This window comes from Agelaius tricolor, unplaced genomic scaffold (genome assembly GCF_023055355.1).
Source record: "Agelaius tricolor isolate 1412-34295 unplaced genomic scaffold, bAgeTri1.0.p SCAF_1, whole genome shotgun sequence".
Lineage (NCBI taxonomy): Eukaryota > Metazoa > Chordata > Aves > Passeriformes > Icteridae > Agelaius > Agelaius tricolor.
Window position 1 is genome coordinate 54,515,003 of NW_027269261.1, and position 25,639 is coordinate 54,540,641.

The following is a 25,639-nucleotide window of genomic DNA, read 5'->3' on the forward strand; positions in this document are numbered from 1 at the left end:
AGTATGTAACTGGCAAAATGACTGGCAAAGTTCTCAGCACATCAGCTCAGACGTATGTAAGCAAGGCATTCCTTCCCTGCGGTAGGCGGCCCCATGTCAAGCAGCTATGTGCTAGAACTTGTCCTGTGCTACCTGTTCAAAGGAAACTGTGCAAGAATATTTCAAGCTCTGACAAATACCACTTTGTGCAAAAACATCCACAGGAGTATTACAAAAAAAGACAGCACTGATGTTTCAGCAACCTCTGTGTCAAGAAAGGTGCTCTCCTGCATTTTTATTGACATGCAGGAAGCAGATGATCATTCCTTGTACAATCAGTGCTAGCACTGACAATACTGCTTTTCTACCAGTCCCAGGCTCCCTTCCATGCCTTTACCAAACTCTTACTCAAGAATTTGCACCCTCCTACTTCAGAGAAATTACCACTTGGTATTGCAAATAGAAATGTCACATCTCTAAGACAGTAAAAAGTACCCAACAAAACCACAATGCAATAATAAACCCTATCATTTGCAGCATTTCATTACTACAAGATCTACACCAAATGCCAAAGTATGCGCTCCTTTCTTTTAGCAAATATTTATTTAAATACTGAGATCACTTAAGTTTATTACCTTAAAGAATTCAGGACACAGCCATTCATTCCTGTGTCTGAAGTGCAATACATAACATCAGGTCCATGTATTAAAGTACTTTTCAAGTAAAAACATGTTTTCTTCACTAAGCACAACACCACACGTAATATAGATCTTTCCACATTCCTACAAACAGCAGTCTTACAACCAGGTTAACTCTTTAACTCTTTTTTTTTGGGCCTTTTTTTTTCCCCCTTTTTAACCAGATATGCAGAAAGCTGAAGTTTCTAAGTTCCTGTAAGCTGGTCTAAAGCAACTCCAGTAAAGACACAGCAAGTCACATGTTCACAGGGTTCTGGTATTTTGTCAAGTTTTTATTCTGCTTTACAAGATATTAATGCATGCCAAGAATAGGAGTGTATTTTTAGTCAGTTCTACATGTGAAAGACAAAAATGGGATGACAGAACACAAGAGAGAAAGAAGAAAGAAAAGCCTACACCTAATACACCCAAAGTATATCTGATCTTTTCCTGGATATTCTTCAGTTACTTTTTGTGGTTATGCTTCTCTTGTAACCCTGGTGTTATAAGCCTAAAGGAACATTAAAAAACATTATTTTTCCTGTGATGTATAAAATCAAAGCAGAAAAGGCCAAATACCCTACACAATCTTGGCATTTACTGAATCTACTCTTCACAACTTGCTGCAAGACTGCAAATTTACTCAGGTCATAAAACAATCTTCAGTTTGAGAAGGATACATAGAATTTCTCACAGCATCACCTCAGAGGACTAAAAACCCACCCGCCTGCTCTCCAACATCAGGTGGGATTTCTTGTGAACATGAGGTCTAAAGTATAATTTTCTGCAGGACTTAAGGTTCATTTTAGAAATAATAGTTTCCTCCCTAGAATACCCTTCCAAGCATAAAAGGGCTATCAATCTATTAAGTACACACTTCCCAAACCTGCGGGGAGATATCTTGGCCTCTGATTTTCCTCAGTTTTGCCAATCAGCAATAAAATGAAACCAATGAAAAACACAAACCAGTCAATTTGCATCTGTCCTTTAAAACATTCTCCAGTACAGTAGAAGAGTCAAAACACATGCCCACTTTCAGTGCTGCCAGCTCAGAAAGTTAGGAGAGACAGCAGAGGCAAGCAGTGGAGTTTCTGAGGAGGGGCAGGAGTAGCTTCAAGCAGAGGCCCTTGCTGAGCAGCCCTGCTTGCTTTGTCCATGCACAGACTCAGTTCTCTGTGTTTGTTTCTATTAAGCACCACTTGCTGAGCACAAAACAGAGAGACAATCCTGTGGGAAGAACAAGGTGGTTCCACTAAGGTGTCCTGTAAAGCACATCCTTGCCAACATGGCCTCTAAAACACACATGTATATAGACTCCAGACAACTAATGTTACTTCTTAAATAATTAAAACAACATCTTCCCTAAGTGGCTATATAAACCTTGTTTATTTTGATTGGACTCTTGTCTCAAAAGACAAGTTATATTACAGTATGCCAAGAAATATGCAGAAACTCTTCATCACTGTTCTGTGAAAGAAATGAACAAGCAAGTGTAATTTACCAAAACTAAATTCACTTACTTTCCTAAAGGTGTATTTGGATATAAGATTCAAATATGATTTCTAATAATGTTCAGTCACTGAATTGTTTATTACCTGTATGTGTCTTGCTTTTACACTCAAATGCAAAAAGCATTACTAAGAAACAATATTCAGAAGAAGAGGGAAAAAAATGGAGTGAACAAAGAAATAAAACAGACACTGATTTTCTCCTTGGTACTCTTCCACACTCCCAAAAGACTTTATAAGATTCAGAGATGAAATACGTTATCAGCAAGGATGCAAGCACCTAACACATTGTTTCTATTTCAGGCAAAGCAATGAACAAGTTATCAGAAGTACCTAAAAATGGGGTCACCCAAGGTAGAAGAAGAATAAAAGCCTACAGAGATTGCATGAGTTGTAGATTTGAGTTATTCTTTGAGTTCTTAAATCTTTCTTTCATCCGTCTTGAAAAACAACCAAACACCAAAAGCTTAAAGTATTTACATTAGGATTTTTACATGTGCCCAGTTAGAACAGTTATAAGGAGCAATGCAATATATAAACAAACACGAGTATTAGAAAAAATTGTCTACAGAGAAATTAAACAGTCTCAAACGTGTTTAAGATTTTTTTTTTAAGATTTTATAACTCATCCACTCCCACAAAAAGGTCTTAATGTTCTAGATGATAAAACATGCAAAAGTAAAGCAGGTTACTGAGCAAGCTTGAATTGTACTACATGGAACCCATGTCATTTCAGACTGACTAGTTTAAAAAGGTATGGAAAATACTTTTGGTTTTTTGCAGTACTAACTCTCCCACTGTAATTTTTGTACAAGTTTTGCTGAAGCTAAATCTAATATAAATCTTAGTCTATAAAAAAATAAAAGTTGCTGCTAGCAATAAGAGTCTAATCTTGAACTACTAAAACATCAGATATTTTTTGAAAGGCCTATTGTTTCAAGAAGAAACCTACTTGACTCTGTCACAGGGTGAGCAAAGTGAAGGGTACTGACCTGTCTCATTCTGAAAGTCTCTTCAATTGACTTAGTGGATTAATTCTGCCTACCCTGATATCAACTCAAGACAAGTCACCCAACCTCACCAACGTGGCCCCAAAGAGAAATTGTTTTTCCAATGAAATCACAGCAAATTTCCCACTGATTTCCCCTTATCTTCAGCCCTATTTTCAGCTGTGGGAAACACACTCCCTATTTTTAAAAAAGCACACTCTATTGCATCCCTTGTTTCCTTTGAGCAAGTCCAAATTTACAGACTAATGATAGCATCTTCTGAGAAACTCATATCATGATTTTAAAAAAATAGAAAAAAAAATCTGAGTTCCCTCAGGAATATTGGGAAATACAGTTAGAATATGGTTAAAAAATCGTATTGAATATGTGCATGATGGGTTGGGACATTATTTCAACTATTTGAGTGTCAATTATTCTTTGATTAATATTATTAACAAAAAACTACTATGACTGTAATATTAAGAGTAACAGTCAATTATTCCTTACCTACACTCTAAAACCCTCCTGGCACAATCATTATATGGCAGCTGTTGAACAGAGTATTGCAGCAGTCTTTTCTTAAAGCAAGATGCTTATTTTACTTCAAATGTAAATAAACTCATGTCTCCTGCTGCCATGTAAAATGAGCTGTTCATAAGCAAGTGATTTTGTACCCTCCTAGTGAAGCAGCAAACAGCTCTCTGTTCTCCATTCCTGATCACCAAATTTATTTCCTGCCTAACTCCAGTGCAGAGTGACAGCTAATTCTGCTAGCAAATCAAGCTCCCAATAACAAAATAACTGCTGCTTCTTTAAACAACCTTTTTCAGAACACCAACACAGAGGGCTTGCATGTTTTCCCCTCTAATGTCCCCACTTCCAAGCAGAACAACAAATGTGATTACAGCTATTAAATATTCCAGCTAAATGACAATCGTTTAGCAGTAACAAGAATACATTTCATTTGTCATAATACATTGATCATTTTTACACACTTTCTGTACAAATGTTGTCTGCCTAGTACTCCAGTTTGGATGTAAAAATTAGCATTTACTAAACATCATTACATGGTAATTCAACAAATAAAAATGTTGACCCAGTCTCATTTCCGAATCATCTCTCACCAGCTGAAAGATCAGTTATTTTCCCTTTTCAACCTACATTTTTTTCTGCACTGTTTCAAAGAATGATGGAAGCTACTGAAATGTTTCTATTTACCATAATAATGCAATTCTGTTACTTAAGGGATTTTCTTCAGTAAACAATCTCAGATGACCAGCATTAAGATGAAGAGCTAAACCATCATAAGGACCACAAACTTATGTCGAATTTGATTCTGTGATTATCTGTAATCTGTGCTCACCTCCCTCTATAGAGTGAATTACACTCAATAGAAGGGATAATTCTAAAGGAGACAATACAACATAAAGCCTTATCCTGCCATGAACTAAAGTAGCAGCCTTTTTTTCAATTTAGTCAATGAGGCTTAGTATACCAAAAGAAAGGACCATGCTAAACATTTTCCTACAGTCTGCACAAGCACAGTACTTAGCATTTTCCTAAATCTGAAATTTAAAAATCCCATTTCTTTACATGACAAAGAGCAACAACTTTTCTTTGCAATTATTAACACTTGACTATCAAAAGACCCATTCTTAAAGGTGGCCTTAGATGAAAGGCAACTAGCTATGACTTCTTGTCCCTTTTTCTGGTTCAAACATTACATTTCTCCAGGAAGCAGCAGTTCTACTTTACTGGGTTTTTTTCTGAGGTTTAGAGAAATTCAACAGGATAGCAGATCTATCATTCAAATAAAATGATACTGATAAATTATTTTAATTAAAAGTATTTATGTTTTTTACAGAACAGGAAGTTGGGAAAAATAGTAACAAAGTAGATCCATAATCTGCTAGTGACAGTTCCAAATAAACGCCCAGTGACATACCAAAATAAATGAAACATACCAAAATAAATGAAACAAGCAAACAAAAACACAAATAGAACACACACACACACACATGCCACAAAAGCCATACCAAAACCAAAAGGAAAACAAATGCCCCCAAAATCCCAAAGGTAAATCAAACAAAAATCTTGAAAAATACACTTCTGAAGCACATGCTGATCAAAGCTTTACACTCCCTTCTTATGTATGTGCATCAAATGTATCCATCAATCTTTAAGAAAAAGCAACACATCTCACTATTTTGTCCTCTGCTGGCTGTTTTTGAGATTCTATCACATTGATTCATTCTCTGTTCTTGCAAAATAAACAGACCAAGAACTGAAAATGGTGCTTATTTTCTGTGTCTGCTCTCTTTAACAAGACTAACATCAATTGTGCTAAAACCTACTTAGGAGCAAAAAACTGCAACACATTTAATATCATCTAGGTGCTGAGGGTAATTATACACACAGAGGACCAAAAAGGTAATCACTTGACCAGTACTTGCTCTATGTATACACAGCATTTCAAGTTAATGGTTCAGAGCAAAATATGACACTAAGTCTCACTTTCTTGGCAGAATTCAATATTTTAGAATAAAAATGACTTCAGAAAATAACTCATACAACCAGCCAACCAGCAGTAAACACCTGTGTTTGCTAGCTTTAAAACTCTATCTGACAAGGCAAAAGCCAACTGATTTCCTTGGCATAAACTTGACATTTCCAACCTGGGACATTACCCAATCCAGGCACTGTAAACCCTTTCCTAAATGATGTAATCACACTGCTGCTCCTATAGTTCTGGTTTACTTGCAGTTTCCATTACAATAAATCCTTGCTACATATTCCTAGAGCTTTTACAACTTTTTCTCCCCTTAAAAAAAAAAAGTTACTCCATATTGAAACTTGCCATATAAGACAACAACAGGCATATTTTCCTTACACCTCAAAAAAATCTGTATATCAAAAAAGGGGGGAAATGGAATTAGTACTTCTCTGAATATCTACAGTTCCATTCTTAAAACAGTGAGGACACTGATAACATTTGGTTTTGAATTCTGCAAATCAAGAATATTAAAAAAAGTTAGAGGAACAAGTGATTAGCACCCTTTCATCTCACAGAATTTCTATAGCAAAAAAAGGAGAAAAAATAGACTGAGGCTCAGGCCTCATAACTTGTCTTGCTGCAAGCAGGCTCAAGGCACTAAAGCAACTGCATGATCAGTACTGAAATGTTCCATTTAAAATAGTTATTAGAAATGGCTGTTGTACACATCTATGCAAATATCTTTCATAAAGAATTTACTATGCATTATAGCAACATGATCCTATTTACACAATAAGTTGTTGTTCCAGTCCATCAAGTACACAAGGAATTTTAATGCACGCTAAAAAAAAAATCAATTAGGCAATGATCATCTGATTAAACAGGCATATCACACCATTCAATTCTTTCAAACATATTCATAAATCCAAGCCTTCAAACTTTGATGAAAAGTTTCAAAACCTGTGAGTGAATATTTCAAGTATATGATTTTTAAGTTTAATTAAATTCATCACAAAATAAAATTCTGCATGTTATTATCACAAAAAGTAACACCACTAGTGAGAAAAAAGCCCCTGATTTTGACCAGTATTCTGAGGTCTTTTTATTTTTAGCACAAATGTCTTTACAAAGCAGCAGACGGTTTTCCTACAGCACTCAGCACTAAAGCACTTTGAGCGGACAATCGAACTAAAGCCAGAAGGAACTGATCATGGCATCATCACTTGCCTGACTGAGGTCCAAAAAGGGTGTGAGGCAAAAAAGAAGTTAAATGAAAAGCAAATTATTGTCTTTATAATCAGATCTTATTACTCAGATAGTATTTCACTCATAGTGAGATGTATTGCAAAATCAAGCCTGAAGTTTTCAGGTGCTAGCTATCTCTGCATATTAGGATTTTCAGTTTTGACATCATCTCTTTGTAATTCCAAGTGATATCTAAAATATTAGAAACTGAAAGTTAAATATGAGAGAATATTTTCTGCTTTCTGGTTTTACATACATTCCCTGGGTAAGGAGTGCTAATAATCTAAAAATTACATTCACCCCATGCAAACCAGGAGAGAGAGTTCATGAGATTATGAGATAGCAGTATTAAGACTTATAGGCAAGAACAGCATTTTAAAACCTTGCTGCAACTTGTGTTCCATTCATAAGGACTGACAACATCGGCACAGGTCATCTTGCTCCCTGCTTTCACTTGCCTTCTTTCCCCCTCTCCCACTGAAGGTGAATGGGAAAGAAACAAAATCCCAAGTTTCCTAACAATAAAAAAATCTCTTTCTAAGTAATTAATTTTCCATATTAATGCATTCTGACAAGATATATGTCATCTGCAATCCTATAAATTAAGCATATGACTCTTTTTTTATCACCTTCCTTTCTCATACCTTCCTTTTTATATAGGTGTCAAATCAGTCCAGAGGCTTTATATATTTATTTGGCTCACACTGAGTTAACTGGACATGCCCTCAAAATATTACAAAATGTTGCAGCACCCTTCAAACTGCTTAGCACTTTGTCCCAGGAGGCTATCACCCATCTTCACATGACAAATCTGTATCCCTGTTGTTAACTGTCAGAAAAGAAAGCAAAAATCTCAGGTTACCACTACTTTATTTACAACCAACCTGCCTTTCCTATATGGCCATTTATATATCTAGACCCCTTTATCTTTAGCTGTATTCGTGTAAAGAGTTTGCCTGGATTTCAAATTGTGCCCTTTATGTAAGGCTCAGTGTGTTGTGCTGGGGGGGCTCATCATCAATACTCATCAGAGACGAGTTCCAAACACTTACAGGATCTGCTTTCTCTCTTCAGTCCTTTGCAGAACATATCCCATACCTTCCATAGTCACTTCAATATCCTGCAGTTTCCACACGGAATTTTAAGAGAATCTGGGGGTTTATTTGCACCTTCATGTTTGGTGTCAAGCATGCCTAGGCCAAACAGCAGTTGTAAGAGAATGACTGCAGCATTTCATAGATACCCCTTTTAAAACTGGTTAGCAGGCTGTGCTTGACACCCATGCTGCACATATGTAGGCTGACTGCACCTGATACCATTTCATCTTTTTTATCCTCTTTAATCTTTTACTGCTTATGCCAGAGGCCTCCCTTCCTGAGAGAGAGCTCTTCCACCTCTGGGCTGCAGGCTGGAACACACTATTCTCTGCTGCAATATGACATAGACCAGCTAACTACATCTAGGCAATTATCTTCAATTCTACCACTTTCATTAATTTTAGCTCAATCTTTAGGGTGCTGTTTTTCATCTTTATTCCTTCATTTGCAGCATCCTGCAGCAGAGCCTGCAAGTTAAAATCTGTCAAGTCCCATAGTTCTAACCTCAAGCCACAACACTTGCTGACAAAGAGCCAGACTTAACATTTCAAGGTCTTCTTCAAAATTCAGAAATCTTCACAGTTTAACAAAAAGCCTTCTTGTTTCATCCAAGGAAACAGAGCTGACACCCTCAGCTATCTTTGACCAACAGCAAACTATAACTTAAAATAAGAACAATCTCTCCCATTGATGCTTCCCACCCTTCCTACAGTGTGGCACTTCCACCCTCATAATCCATCTACTCAGTGCTATCTCTGCACAATATTAAATCTGAGTACAGTATGTGTTTAAGGCCCGGTATCTTTTAACCAATCAAGTTTCTGGAAGTGCCTCGTGCTTTTGATAAATTCAATGTGACACTGTAAAGCAGTACAATTTCCAGAATGTGCTGAGATTCATCTTCTGAAACTTCTGGCAATATTATGTATTTTATGTATATATATGTATATATATATATATATATATATGATATCTAAAGTAGGTACGTGCTACACAGTTTTAACAAGCGTAGCTAGGCTCTCCTTACTTAATATTCATGTCACAGGAGTAAAAATCCAGCCAGGAATCAAACTGTGGCATCCTGTGCCAAAGACAACTTACCACTCAGCTGGTAAGTTGGCAATTCAATTTACAAACCTGCATTCCTGCATTTTAATCCTTTGTAGAAAGGTGGTAATATATGAGCAATATGAAAAGAACTGGATTCAGATCATTAGAGGTTCACAAACCAAACACACGAAGCTTTGGAGGCTGTCCAAAACAAAATCATGCCTAGGTGGTGATGTCCGTTCAATAAAAACTCAATGTCATAATTATGCCGTCCCTGCTCCCCGAAGAGCTCTGGTGCTGGGCTGGCCCTGCCACGGAGGGCAGCGCTGCGAGGAGACCGATGGGGCCGGCAGCCAATGGCGCTGCCAGCTCGCTGCCGGCTGACGGGTCATTTACAATTACCAAGCAATTAGCAAATGCACTGAAAATTCAACACTCGTCGCCGTAACACAGAATAACTCATTCTTAAATTAAAAATGTGTTTTAATAACTTCACTTTGGTTACAGATACACAGAGAAAAATAAAGCCTCCTTTATTCAATTTCAACTCCCTTTTGCAACTGACAAAATGCTTTGCTGCCTGAATCTAGCAACCAAATATACAGTTTGGCATTTCTAAACTAAATAATCTCTTCCTTATCAGTAAGTATCTATTTAACAACAGAAAAGAAGAAAAATTAAGACATGTGATAATGATATTATAATATATTTGAAACTGTTATTTAATTAACTGTCTGATTAACATCTTGTCCTACTGGATGGATAATAACAAGAATTGGCCAGAAATCTATCTGCCAGGAGTCCAAAATTTTATCTTATTTTCTATATTAAACAATAAATATAAAAAGAAACTAATCTCTGACTGCTCAGTTGCACAAAACAAATATTTTTTCCCATTAATGATCAAGTTACTTGTTCTGCTCACAAGGCAGCGTAGAGCTCTCACTGCCTACACACATATCACTAATTAAAAAAAAAAAAAGAGCTAACTTAAACTTCTTCATAACCTCAGTTTATCTCTCCCTCTTGAAAACTGCTGTATTTTCCTTAGTACATGGTATGCACATTGAGACTGACCTTCTTAAAAAGGGTAGGAAAAAAGCACAAGGTCTCCATCAGCAGTGAAATCCAAGAAGATAAAATGAAGATCCTTACCTTTCTATATACTCTGATACATTAAAAAAAAATCCTATCTTTAAAGAATTGGTAAAAGAAAAAAAATAAGAAAAGCTACAGACTCCTATTAAAATGAGGAGAAAAAAGAAAACCAACCACCACAACAACAAACAGATGATATAAATATGTACCACTTTTGTATGCACTGGACTACACTAGCCTTGATGTACTGATGTCAGCTCTAGGTTTTCATCTTACATTTAAGTGTGTGTAAGCCGGAGAGAAAGAGAACATAAAAACCCCTAAAAAGCCAAGAACAAAATAGCAACAGCAGCAAAGAAAAGAACCAAAAAATATGCAAGACTACGTGGTGTCAACTGGAAAAAAAAAAAGAAAACTCATGGCATTTGACATACTTCTCTCTCTCCAGAAAGATCCCAGCAACAAACTAAACCCTGTTCAAACTGTAAGGGATTTCAGAAAACATTCACACTGTGAACATAATTTCTTTAGTTTTAAAACAGCCCTTCATCCTCTTTTTGCACAAGAAATACTTATTTCGGAGGGTTTTCTCTTGCCCCTCTGTATTTACCGGAATGTCAGGAGGGAAGAGAAAGAGAGGAGGGAAACCAAAGCAACCCAGAAAAATCCTCCACAAACCTGTTGCTGTGGATACTGCATTCCTCCCATGGCTGCCGGGGCTCGGCCCTGCATTCCCACGGGATAGCGCTGGGGGCCGGGAGGGCCGTAGGACTGCCCGGGGTAGGGGCTGCTCTGCTGTGCCTGAGAATGAGGGTTATTGCCCATGCCGTACAGCTGCGGCCTCTTCATCACCATCGGATCCATCGGGCTGCCCTGTTGGCAAACACAAGCAAAGGAATATTTAAGACATGCAAAGAAAAAGGTCAGAATCGTCATGCTCACTGCGGGCGAATGATACGTGTGTTTTCTCAACGCTTTACACATCAAATATTGACTCGATGTACAAACTGGCAAAATACCATACCCTGGGTTCTCTGATTAATTAGATGAGGTTTTGAGTATTAGTCTGGGACTTCCATTTCATTTAAAACAACTTTAGAAAATATTTTGCATTATAACTTGAGGCTGACTCTTACCTATACAGACAGAGAGCAGAAAATCTCCCCAAAAAATTTCAGCTTAAGAAATAATTAAATATACTGCTGCACACTGATTAGCATCACTGGCCTTAACATTAAAAAAAAAAAAAAAAACAACCAAAAAACATAAATATATATCAAGTGAGACACAAACAGTGGACAAATCACTTAACCTTAAGAAAATATCTGTTCTCTCACATCAGAAAAAAAGAGAAACTGGAAAGAAAATAAAGTTTCCAAGAAGTGCAGTGTATACAGAACACTGCATTTCAGCATTTTCCTGTTGCTTTCGTGCACACTAATAAGTTTCCAGATCAAAAAGCAAGTCATAACCCACATTTTACATGAAAGTTTATTTGCTTCTTTAATAGACCTCAGAAAATCCAAACTGCAACCAGTGATGGAGGGGGAAGGGAGGCAAGGGAGAGAAGTTTTATTTTTAGACTTTTTGGCAGCACTTACCAAGCCCTGTAACAGTTTCAGGACAGGTGTCAACCATTGTGTAGTATTACTCTCATGTTTTATTACTGAGAACTAACTGAACCAGAAAAAATACCATACTTCGTGAAGTGCAGCCCTGTATTAATGTTAATATGACATCCATTTTTTAATTCCTGAGTTCTGGTTAGATTAATGGAAGAATGTTCAGGGAAGCTTCCAAAAAGCCTATCACAATCTCATCTTCATGAAAGTGGCGAATATCCCCCTCCTTATTGTTCCCCCCCCAAAAAAAAGACCTATTAATTTACCCAGCCAGCTCACTCCCCCAGCAGGAGCAGGATTCCCTCTTGCAGCACACTGCTGAACAGTTTAATTTTAAAACCACCTATGTAATACAGCTTCTTCATGTCCTTTCTGATGTAATAGTATTATGACAATAACTAAGATTTCCCACTCCCATCCCTGTTTCTTCTCATCACTGCTGTTTGTATTACTAATACACTACTTTTTTTGTTCCTATCCAAAATATGCCCTTTCCAAAGTAGTCACTGCTTAATGAACTATTATTCTTTCCTTACTCCAAATAGAATCCATCAAACCTCATTTTTTTCCCCTGGCTGTCTCTACCATTACCAATACCAATTTTCCAGGAATGTCACCCAAAACTAATAAAGTATTCTGAATATGGGCACACTACACCTGAGGAGATGGAAATGATAACCTCTTCCTTACAGGAATCTCCATTCACTTCAGAAGAGGACTGCCCTTTTTTGCTACCATAGCAAATTCCACATTCACTGCTAATTTTGGATAAGTATTACTCAGCAATTTTCCTTTTATTGTTTGCCTGCTCTATAGCCAGATTAGAAGTTTCTATTTTTGCCACTAAATGTCCCTGGGTAATTTACTATTTATATTTCATACTTTTCAAAATCAATGGTTCCTCCACCACTGCAGATCACCTGATCCACAACAACATTCTCAGTTTTGGGGTTTTTTAGGCCATCATGCACTCTCACCACAGTTTCAACTAAAAACAAAAAGGCTAAGCCGTATAGATTCCTTTTAACAGTGTCCCAGGGGAAAACTTACATTTCCTCCTATAGACCACAATATTTTATCTATGTTTACTTCTGTGTTTTAATGTTCGGTGCATCACCTGTCATATTCTTCTTCTCAAACATAAATCCTTATTCAAAGTGAGTCTTGAGCTTCCTCCATTAGATGCCCATGAAGCCAAACAGCACTTTTCATTGCTACCATCTTCTGTATCAGGGTATAATTTCCAGGTCTCATCTCCAATAACCACATTACTTAAATTTAAGTTTGATTAATTTTGAGTGGAGTATTTTCTTTTCTGCATCCAACTCTTAAATATAAACAATGCAGATAGCTACACAGCTAAAACAATCTGACATTATCCATTATTAAGACTACTTTCAGGTGCATATAAACTTTGCCAAACTTCAAGCATTTAGGCTGAAATTTTCCAGGGCATATGTATGCCTGAGGCTGAAATTCTCTGGAAAATTCAGCAGAAATAGTTCAGCTATGTCTTAGAATGAGGTCACAGAAAAATACATCGTTTATGTTCTCACATAAAACACTTGAAAATACCTCTTGAACACCATGCTTTGAGGCAGAGAATTTTAATTTCCCAGGGTGACACTGGACACTCATGAAAGGTAAGGCATGCGCCCCTGTCAGAGAGAGCACCTGAATGTCACCAGACTGGGAGCACAGGAGGAATAAACAGGAGCCCATGAGGGGCAGGGCAAGGTTTCTTCAGAGGAGTTACGAAGTGTATGGAAGCTGCCTTGAATTTGCCAGACAAAGGAAGAGGGACGAGTTAAAAAAGCAATGGAGACAGAAGTGAGGCAGAAAGAGCTGAAGGGGAGAGGAGGAAACAAGGTCAGGAGGCGACATGGATACAGGCCAAAGAGTCTCTGTCCTTTGGACTAGTGACCTCCAAGCAGCAGAGCTTCTGTGTGTGTGTTGGGAGAGTGAGCCTCACTGCCAGTGCATCCTTCCTTCCCTCCTTCTCACCAGCCTGCCATCACTACACTTCTCCATGTTCTCTTCAGGTCAGCCACTCCTCTTTCCCTCAGCTAATATCCTCCAATTCAGAAAGGTGGAGGGATGAAGAGCCTCAGATATTGCTGTAATCCAGGCACCAGGGGCTGCAGTGTCTCACACAACACTGGAATCAAGGGGGCTGTGGTCACTGGGAGGAAGGGACTTGGACATACTCAGAACTTATTGTGAACACTGGAAGTCAAGAATCTGGACCAAGGACTGGAGATACTTGAATATGAGAGGGCTAGACTGAGGTAGCAGTGACTGTGCCTGAACAGATTACTGGGACAATTCACAGGGACCCACCCTAGCTATCAGTGCTGCCTCTTCCCTCCTCCCTCCAAAGACCTCAGGCAAAGAACAAACAGTAGAACATAGTAGTTCTATGATCTCTACAGTTGGAGAAGACAGACTTGGTGAGGAAACATTTCTCATCCTATGCTCTGGTAGGTCCTTATGGGGGGTGGCAAGCCATCACTGCTATTTCTGACTCCCTGCAGATTAGATCTCAACCCTCTATGCAGTGCAGCTAAAGGTGAAGACATCTACCAGTGACTCAGTGGCTGTCAACATATTTCTGCAAGGCAAAACAAAAACAAAGAGCCAGCTCTCCCCCAGGCTTAAGAAAGATTATTACTGCAGAAGTTGAGAGCTCATGGAATTAAGTTTGCCCTTGCACCATTAGGTCTGTCTCCTTCACAGATGTAGCTGTCTTAAACCCACAGCCACACTTCAATCCTCACAGGCAGCACATGTGCCTGCTCCAGGTATCCACCCAGCACAGGGCAGTGAAGGGGCCAGTGTGAGCTACTGGAGCATGGCTTCACTTATCATACAGGTAGTGAGTGCAGGAGACAACTGTTCTACCATCTAAAGCAGCTGTGTGCTGCTCAGGCAGAAATGGACTCTACCTCTGCATCTGCCACAAGTTTTTGCCACTAAATCAAAAAAATTTCAAAATTTACCAATTTAATGCATCCTTACTTGAAATCACGGGGCTTAAATTGCAGGAAATGCTGCATATCTACAACTGCAACAACTTTTGAATTTGATGACAGAGGTGCTCTGAAAGTGTTTTCAGAAACTGTGTGTTTCAACCAAAAAATGAACAAAAAAACCCCATCATTTCTTCAACAAAGAACCGATTTTAGAATTTAATATGTCCGTGATCAGTACCACTGAGAACTCTCTAACAAAAACACAAATTTTGTCTTAAGAACAGTGTATGGTGAGGAAGACCTGGAGCCATACACTCAACAAAAAGAAAGAAGAGCTGCTCATCAATTACTGTCCCCATTACTATGAAGGCAAAAATTTCAATGTAACTTTTTCCAGCTTTAATGCATGCACAGTTTTCAGCTTTATCATTTCTGTAGACTTTCTGATTTCATTCCTATAGCAAGACTTTCTCTCATCCATGACATTTTGAAAACTTATTAAAAGAAGTTGCTAATTGAGACATAAAATAATCTTATCTGAAAGTTCCTTTAACATCTATTAACTTCCAATATTTTCTTTAACATCAGTTCCAACAGTTTTCAAAGACAAGTTTTCAGTGACAGGATGATTATGAGATGTATCTTTATCCCTCTTTATGTATTCCTCTTTATGCTGTAGGGATCATAACCCAACCACTCCACAAGTGCTCTCTAACATCTACCAAAAATGACAGCGTTGCTCTAACTGCATCACATTCCTCTAAAACCCAGCATTCATGTTTGACTATGAATGGATGAGTGTGTATTTTCACATCTTCCATGCCTTTACTTTCTATTACATGCTGTAGTGCAAAGTTTTAATCACTTATTAGATTTTATTTTAGTGTCATGGTAGTAATTGATATCCATTTGTTTCTTTTCCTGCCTTTACAGAACATCCCAATTTTTCTCTAGTGCTGTTTTACTCCTAATACACACATTACCATTTTGCCAGTTTATCTAGTGTTTGCTCATGCTATTTTTTACTGCCATATTCTTCTAGGCAAGCCTAGATGGATTCTGCCTTTTGCTTCTTATTCTGCACCTCCTCTTCAACTTGCTGCATTTCATTAAAACTGAGTAGATCTGCAGTTCCTCAAAATACCTGTCTTGTTCTTTGCTTCAGTCCACAGAAATACCATAATTTATAACCCCTTTATAACAGTGCCTATCTCATGTCAGTATCAGATTCATTTGCACATGTACTATCAGGCTGTGTGAGAACAGAGCATTTCGTAATAGTTCCTGCCCATTATGTGCCTCATGAGCACCTTAAAACACCCAGTGGAAGGTTTGCTTATGATTTCAACAGGGCCAAGGTTTCATTCTCAGTCTTTAGATTGACAATACAACCGTTAAGGTAGGACACTGAAAAACCTACACTACCTACAAATAGTAACTGACAACCTTTTTCTCATACCTGCTCCTTTTTTCAATGTTTTGTGTAAAAGAATACATAAATTCGACATTTCTGCTATATGCAGAAGTGAAAAAATTAATATTCTACACCCACTTGTAAACTCAGTATCACCACCACTCCTTCCCTCCTCCCATCCAAAACGATCAAATAAATCACCTCACCCTGAAGTACCTGCAGATTTAATTTTGCCTTTTCTAAAGTGATAGAAAAATACACTACCATTTTCTTTAGTCATTTAGCCAGTGTTTTCCAGTTACATCATCTACACTCAGATCTGAGGCAGCTTGCACAAGATAATAACTTGAGAAGCAGTCTGATCAAAACCAGCTCTTACTTTTAAGGCATTACTGATGTTATGCACACATTACATATATATATTTATCCAGTATTAAGTTAACAACCAGTGTTTCACTTTTAACAACAAAATGTTTATTTGAATGATATTTATGAACAACACCAGTCACTGTCCCAAAATACAACTAACATTTCCATTTAAAGATGCCACAAAGACCCTCACCACTGAAATCTCCAGAGAGGGAGGAGTGGGAGACACTTGAATAAGGTCACAATGGGATTTAGATGTGAATCCCATTCACCTAGTGCTCTTTTCTACAAGGCAGACAGAGCAATTCACTAGAAGATGAGTATTTACATGAGAGATGTAACTACTTTTCAAGTGAAAGTGTGCTTTCTTGTTTAAACAAAAAAAAATTGAAAGAGGCATTAGTTTGGCTGACAACAGCAAATGCAGCGATTTAAAGCAACTATAAGCCACAAAGCATCCCAAGTAATGCTCCATCATTTGTGCCTGTAACAAAAAAACATGAACTCAACACTCTCAAGTAGGCTTCCCCTCAAACTCCTAGAGCTATGAATACAATAACTCTTTGTTTATTCGTTGATCTGCAGCCAAAGCTTCTGTCTCCATATTAAAAAAAAAAAAGGAAAGAAAAAAAAAAGAAGAAAACACATCTCTCTATAAAAACCAAAGCCTTGAAACCTCATAATAAGTAAAGACAGCTGACAATCGGTTACCGACATTCCAAGGAAGACAGGCATGGAGCTCTCAACTCTATGTCAGGCACCAAGTCACAAATTTATCGCTGAAGATAATCACAAGTATTCACTATAATACAATGACACAGCTGGCTTGAGGATGGAACTGCAGAAAAGATAATCCACTCCTAGATAATGTCATCATTTGTATGAACATGTACAAGGACGCCTCAGCCAACATTTTTACGTGACAAAAGAGGGAGTATCAAAACAACTCTCATCAAGTGTGTTTCAATATCCATTTAAGAAAGTTGCAAGCAACTATTAAAAAAGTACGAATGTACAGCATTAAATTCTAACATTAATAATAAAGTCTGAGAGGTGAATAGTAAACATGCTTTCTATCTTTTTGAAAAAGGAAATCTACTGTCTCTTTTACTAAAATTTTAATTTTAAAAGGCAGTTGCACAAACACAATAAGTAATAAGCAAAACAAAAAGCTGAGTTCAACATAAGTCTATGATGAAAGAAAATCCAGTAAATGAAGAAGCACACACTAGCAGAGTTTTAACATAAATAGCCATTTTGCTTGTCTTAAAGGCTCTGCATAGTGTCTGATTTCAGCTGCAGGGAGACATCAGAAAGATTATTTCCCACTCAAAACAGAAAGTAAGTAATTAACAAGGCGAAAGAAAAAAAACATCAAAGCTATGCCCCACAACGAATCAACTATCACTTGCCTAGACCATTTACAAATAATTTATACAAGCAACTCTTTCTGCAGGGTGAGGTAGAAGGATATACTGTTTTTCAGCCTTCTTCCGAGTCCTCTTGAACACATACAACCCAAAACCTGTAAAGCCTTTGTATCAGTCATTCTCTATTTATAATTTTGCGTATAGATAAAACTAAACAACTACTAAATGAACAAATCACAACAAACATTGCAAAGAAAAGAAACCTGTTTTTAATGAAGTGTACATAACTAACCTCTTCAGTTGCCACTACAAGTGCATGCAAAGGTTAAGACAACATCAAGAAGCAATTATACACATTAACACAGCTGATGGCCAAAACAATCCTAGGTTTCTGACAAGTTCACATGGATATACAGCCCAGAACCGCTGCCCCTCAAGTTGCCTTTGTCACTGCCAGCTACTGACAGCTAATAGGTTACTCTGAAGTCAGCTTAATGTGTGTCATCTGTCCTCATCACACCTGAACATTCAGTTTTCTCCTGTAACCCACTTTCCTAATATCAAACTTTTTCCAGAAGTACTCAGGAATTATAGTCCTGTCTTTAGGTTAGTTTTCTCCAACTTGGATGCCTCTGCAAAGAAGGATGCCCACTTTTCTTCAGGCATGCAGAAGCTCTGCTCCCCTCCTCACCAAGTCTGCAGCAATTTCAAGCACAGCAGAATTCAGGGGTTCTTTAAAATGTCTTCTAGCAAACTTATCTGCCACTACAGAACACGTCACTCATTCCAGCTGCTCCTCCTATGCGCTGCCATGTCACAACCACGCTTTGGCTGCTCCAATCCACAGTCCAGTCTGAACCAAGAACTGCCTGTGTTGGATGGCTTTGCACCAATACAGAAGCTTTGGCACTGGAGCACGGTCAGACATGGACAGAACTCTCAGTCTGGCATTTCAACAGTCAAAATAGCAAGCCCCAGCAGGAAAGCAAGGCAGATAGCAAGGCAAAATAGTAACCTAAAGTTCTCAGGCTAGATTTATCACTGGATGCCTCAAAGCTTTAAGGCCTCCTCAGTAGCCAAGGCTATGGCTCAACAAGGAAGAGAAAATCCATTCATAAACCCAGAAAACCAAGTTTAAAAAAGCAAAGCCCCACCCAGATTACCAGTTACTTCTATTTTGTCTGGCAATGAGGTTCTCAGCTTCCTAGACAAGTAAACACCTTCACTCACTGTGCATGGCTGCCATCTGGAACTCAGAAAAAAAATTCCCTTACCTACTTTGTACAGCTCTTACACAAACACGGCGTTAGATGGACAGAAAAGGATGTACTAAAAATAGTGTCTGTCAGCCAAGGAATAGAGCGCTGCCCTGAGTGGAGCGAGGGGAGCTCTGCAGGAAGGCTGCCTGCAGAGAAGTATTGCAGTAAGAGGGGGAAAATGCACAACGTCCTAAATATAAGTGACGGGGGGAGGGATGTAAATGGAAAAAAATCCCACATCCACTTTAAATTTTAAAGAAAAAACTTCCTAAACTTAATATTCATGTGGATCTGAATACACTTTTTCAACTACTTGGCTTTACTCACAGATATAAAATTAAAAGTTAGATGTATTCAATTGCTGGAGAGAACGCTAGTTGAGAAAGTGACATTGTGGACACTGGGGATGACAGAGTACCCACAAGAAGCTATAACCAATCACATCTAGGTCACAAGCCAAAAGTACATACAGTTAGCTGCAGATTTTTTCCACTCCCAGTGATATATATAGTTCTATATTAACACACACACACACACACACACACTCAAAAAGGTATGCTGGTCATATATCCTCAGCATTTATGGCAAATTATTAATCAAGTCCCACCTGAAACAATTTGTTAAATTGATTTTAATCACTGGGCCTCTCATGTGAAGCTTTGTATAATCAGCATTTCATTTACAAAATTAATTGCCTGATTGATTCTCAAGAGGCAGTAGCTGTCATTACACTGCTGTCATAACTTTTGAGTAGGGGTGTCACAACACTGAATTCTGACAGTATGAAGAGCACTGCTATTTAAAAAATGAGGGCGGGGAGGTAGGGGGGAAACAAATACAGTGATTTCACAGAATTGCTCTTTAGCCCGATAGAATGTTAAAACCATTTCCCAGCAGTTTCAGCCAGCCTCCCTGTTTTCCATTCATTGAATAATGTGCTACTCAGCTATTCAGTATCTTTTCTTAGAGGCAGGTTCATTTAATTCAATTTTATCATAGTTGCGGTTGCATAAAATGAGTTTGTTGTTGAATATACAAAAGATTTAATCACAGGCCACTCTTAAGGTTATTTGTAGAGCAAAGTTTGACTTTCAAACACATGGAACTTTTTTCCACATCCTAAACCTTCAGGAAAGCTATTTTCAATTAGGTTTTTTTTTTCTGTTTTTTATTTTTTTTGCTGCTGTTTTTAAACAAAGCAAAGCAAACGGTAACTTCACAGAACTTATCTAGGAGCTCCTTTAGAAAGCTTTTTTCCCTCTCCTTGTCTTATAAGCTGTGTATAACCCTTGGAGCCCTGCCAGAGTAGGAAGCAAAGCTCCTATATTTGCTGTAGTTACTCCTATAGCCATCACCACTATATTCTTGGAAAAGACCGGTGCTCTGGAGAGGCGGCGCAGGCCAGCGGTTAGGGCACTGAGTCATGAGACAGGACTTCTATTCCTGGCTCAGCAGCTGACCTGATATGCAAACATGAGCACAACACTTCACCTTCCTGTGACTGCATTTTCACTCTCATAACAACAAGTCTTATATGCACTTTTAACAAGGAAAGCCACAGGATGACTTTGGGGAGACTGATGTCAGCTATTAGGCAACAAGAAACAGGACTAAGAGTCAAGGGTAGGCTAAGGGAGGAAAAAACCCCAAACCTCTAGAAGATATTGAAAAGGAGAAATTGCATCAGTAGGCTGCAACAAGATACTCTAAACTTTCAGAAACCTCCATTCCAAAGAAAAAAGGTCCCTAGAAGCATCTTTAAAAGAAGTGGAAAAAAAGAGAAAAGATGACCTTAAATTTCTGCTGCTAGATCACCTGGAATAGTATTAATGCCTTTGAAAAAAATCACCTATTTCTAAGATAAGCTCAAAAATAAGCCCCCGAACTGCTCAAATTCAGCCTTATATACTAGATTTCATCAAGTGTTCATGAATGAAGCAAATGTAAAATTTCTAGACCATGTTCTGAGATTACACTATTACCAAAAAAAAAGCAAATGACAACTCTTCAAAAACTGAATTATACTTACTGCTGGTATTTGTAATTGACCTCACCAGAGCAATTCCAGAATAAATCACAGTCCAGGTAACATTAGAACCTAGCAGATATTTTAGACAACACAGGCCCTTTCCTCTGCCTACCCCCCAGTTCTTACTCTCATCCCGAACTACTGTCAAATATTATCTTCCATTCTTCTCTGCAAAGTGCTCTGCCACTTGAGTGGCTTTATGCAATTTTCTTCCCTTTTTGCAGGTGTCTGAGTTCATGATGAATAAAATTGGGGAGGAGGTGAGACATGGACAGGGGCACACCAAAACAAGTATCATTGACAAAATTGATAGATTACTGAAATAAAGATGCATAAGAGAGTAAAAGTATGGAAAACTCCACCAGGCAAGCAAAAACAATTAGCTGTTTTCCTTTTCCATAGCCATAACATGAAATTTCAACAAAGGGAGGTTCAGAAAGTTCTGTCCATACTGAGAAATATTTGCCAAAGTTTTAAGCTATCTCCTTCTGCCACACCACCAAGGGTTCAGAAAAAGGAGAGAATCAGTCACCCTACTTACAAGACAAGATAGCAGACTGGGACACTAAAAAGCAGTGCAAAGCACTGATTTTCTGTATTTGTTGGTTTCTAGCTTCACAGCGGGTAGCTTACTGATTAATTGAGCATCTTCTCTTTTCAAGCCTAACTTTTTTTTTTTTTAAATAGGTAAAAATGGTCTTAATTAAAATAAGAAAACAGGGGAAAGCCCCTAGCTAGAGCCAATTTATGCAGAATTCCTAAAGGCATATATTTAGCGTCAGGGTAATTGGAATGCAAACTTAGCTCTATAACAGAAGCCCTGTCACTTCTTCAACTGCCAAGAAACTTCTCTTGTAACATATTTTCTATATTAAAACTGCTTCCTGTAGAGGCTGAAAAAACTTGGTCACAATAGTGCAAAATTTTAAGTTACCTGGAAACAAACCAATTCATCTTTTTTTCACCGTCATTCCATAATGCTCTCTGTATCACACTGGCAAAAATAAAGTGTCCCAGTTAGAGACACACCAGCAGCATCAGCTCAGCCCAAGGGTCTGCTGCAAACAGCTAATGAATGTGGAGCTATACACCCATATTGTGGAGCTGGAGCAATAGAATCTTGGTGAGTACCTGCCTGTGATTATTTTTCATTTATAGTGACCTTTCTCATCAACACAGACACTGTCAGCAGAATGGAACTAACTTCCTGGGCAGGAGCAAAGCAAACAAAAATTCACCAGCAACAGGTGATTTAAAGCACTAGAAAATGGGGGAGGGGGCAGGTTGTAAGTAGCTGAAATAAAAATTGAAATTAATCGCCAGAACAAATTACAGTTATGAGTGGGAATTTTCATTACTGACTGAAAACCTTTAATAGTTAAGTTATAAATTAGAAGAAACAGTAAACTGAGGGTTGAAGCCCTTGTATCACTTGAAAGAACAATGTGACTAGAAACCATGAATCCACACACATGCCTACAAGTCATACCCACTCTATTGTATAACGTAACTGATTCCCAAGTATCATTTTACAATTCTGATTAGGTCTTACAAAAATCTTGTTTATTAAATTGCTTTCTTTAGGCATTCATAACTGCTAATTTGTTTCCAACTAAATCATGTATCATCTGAAAAAGACTACATTGCAACAGCAAAACGACACTCCTGGGATTACATTTCATCTAGATTTTAGAATTAAAAGGACAAAAACCAGACGAGTTGTAAATTTCACTTTGAAGGTAGTGGTGGTAACACCCCCTTCAAGTAATTCGAAAACTACTGGTGCACTTAGCATGTAGCAGCTGTACTGAAACAAACATAGCAAGTCAAAAACTCAAAGTATTAAGGGATCTGTTAATCCTTGAATTTTTAATTTCTATAATTAAAAAAAAATCTACCAACGTATATGTAGTAACATTGTGAAAGCAAAATAACTTTCTGTTATTATAATTTAAAAGCTATGCTGATTTTAAAATACTGTCAGCTCTAATTCCTACATGTTTTAAACAAGCTTAAAACTTTGCAGAAATTTGGGAATGACTTCCTAAGAATTCTAGAGAAATGACCTCCAAAAACTGCATCTCAATGTTGATATAAAGTTCACTGTGGCTCACTCGGGGTCAAAAAAATCAGACCTGGGTTTCAACCACGTCAAATTCTGGTTTATCTTAGAGCCTTCATCTATTTCTCAAAACTGGCAGAAGTCACTAAGTCTTCATTATTCTTCTTGCAATCACAACAAATGGGACAAATTCTTCCACAAATCCTGGCAGACTACGGAACATCCCAGAGCATCTCAGCTCAAACACATGCATGTAACATACATCTAGGCAAGTGCAGAAATAAAGAAGTGGGATTAACCATGGGTATGAACACCTCTGCAACAGATCATTGTAGGATGTTCAGAATTAAAGGCATAGTTTTAGTATAACTACTATCAAGAACTTTCACTTTCTATAGAAAGATGATGTGTTTTCAATATATGACCATAATTTTCTTTTAATATCACATCATTTCAAATTAAATTAAAAATCAGCATGTGAGACATATCTGGTCTGAGAAGTATGAAAGCAGGAAAGATGATCCACTTCTTCAGTATTTCTCATCCAAAAAAAAAATTTATTTAACAGGGAATCTGATAATGCCATATTCATAGAACTGCCTTCCCTCTCCCACAGCAGAAACCATTATATTTTCAAATTCTCTCTGCCTGAAAACTCTTGGCTTCTTTCCACTTTTATGCCTACCTCTTATTTCCCAGTCCTTAAGAGAGCCCACATCAGCCATCATGCAAAAACACCAACACAGCTATCTAAACACACTTCAAAGAAACTTCTGTATTGTTAGAGAGGATCTTCAGGATTAATGAGCCCCCTTTGGGCACAACCCAAAACAGAGTATTCCCAACTTCCTAAAATTACTAAATCTAGAACAGAAGTAAAATTAACAATCAGATTAGATCAGAAGGAAAGAGAAGGGAATCACTACCTTCATAAACACTCAAGCAGTACAGCTACAGGGAATCTTTTCTGTAAGTCTGAATAAGCTATTTCTGGGGGCAACAGCTATTTGAGTATATTTACATCTAAACCTTCTCCAAGGTGGCAACTTACATCAGCACCTTCCTGCAGCTGTTGAGGGCTCAAAGACAGTCCACTCAGTCAAAATCACTTGGCCAAGTCAGAAAAGGTCATTTAGCAGCAAAGACAGATGTTTCTCACTGACATAACCAAAAGGGAAAATGAAGCAAACAAACCCAAAGACTCATTTTAGCAACAAGGTATCTGCAATTCCAATTTCAGGTATTGTTCCCTTTAGAAAGATGCTATTCATCTGACATTCATTTGCAACCTTCAGTTTAGATTAAAGAGCTGCAGATACCACACGTAAAATTCTGAAACATATGTTCCCTTTATTCTTCAAAGAATATAAATCCTTACTTAAGGCCACACTGTTCACTTCATATCTAACCTGACATTTCAGCTAAACCCAGCTCTTCTGCTGAGTACTATCATTTCTTGAACACATTCTTCCCCTTCTCACTTCTACACTCCTACCCACAGTTGTTTTTCTTTTTTCTGCTCAGCTCTTTCATGCAAAAAGAGATTGAATAAAAAAAGGAAAACTGAAACTGGTTACACACCAGAAATACTGTCAAAGTATGAAAATGAAATGCTACACATTTTTAAACCAAACTGCTCAATGCTAAAGAAGAGGAGACACTGGTTACAAAGCCAACACAGAAAAATAATCATTTCAGGAAGAAATACACCTGAACAACTGACAGCCAGATAAAATTAAAATGGGATACTACACTCAAAAATACACAAACATCATTAGACTATTTTGACAGAAAACACGGAGTTTCCCAACAACAGAAGTAACTCAGAAACTTGAAATAATCCTGAAGGAATCCATATATCCTCTCACACCAATTCCATGTAAAGTTCAGCTTGCACAAAGCTTTGGGGAGAGAAGGGGAAAGAGTAAGCATAAATAATTCTTTTTTGCTCAGTCTGTTGCTACTACAGGACAGATGAACATCTGCCATGAATGTTAGGCCTGCCTTATACTGTCTCAGAGCTGACAGATAGATTAAATGACCTGTTAGTGTCACTTCAAGCCCTGCTCTTCTATGATTTGGAGATTATTACATCACCTCTATTTTATTATAAGGTTTCTCCCATTTCTGCAATTTTTCATTTCAAGTCATAATCCTCAATTTCTAGCAAAACTAGACCATATGGACATTACAACACTACAAACATACTAAATACATTGATAAAAGAAAATTAAGGGAATAAAAAGAGGTATGTTTTTCAAACCAATCTTTTCATAGGGAGTAAAAAAAGATATGTAAGAAAAACTGTTTCTAAGTAATTTATGTTGATATTTGCGGAAACTGTGAAAATACTGTAAAAAATGTTTACATCTTCCTGGTTTTGGGGAGATGTAAATGTAAGGATG

The 25,639-nt window shown here is 37.7% G+C and overlaps 1 protein-coding gene across 4 annotated transcripts in view; it reads right to left on the bottom strand.

The window, feature by feature from the left end:
• ARID1B (AT-rich interaction domain 1B) overlaps positions 1-25,639 on the bottom strand; it is a 324,781-nt gene that overhangs the window by 281,336 nt on the left and 17,806 nt on the right. For all 4 annotated transcript variants that reach the window (XM_071434924.1, XM_071434914.1, XM_071434939.1 and 1 more), the window contains exon 2: positions 10,816-11,010. In XM_071434924.1, coding sequence (XP_071291025.1) covers positions 10,816-11,010 — 195 coding nt within the window. The remainder of the gene's footprint in view (positions 1-10,815; positions 11,011-25,639) is intronic.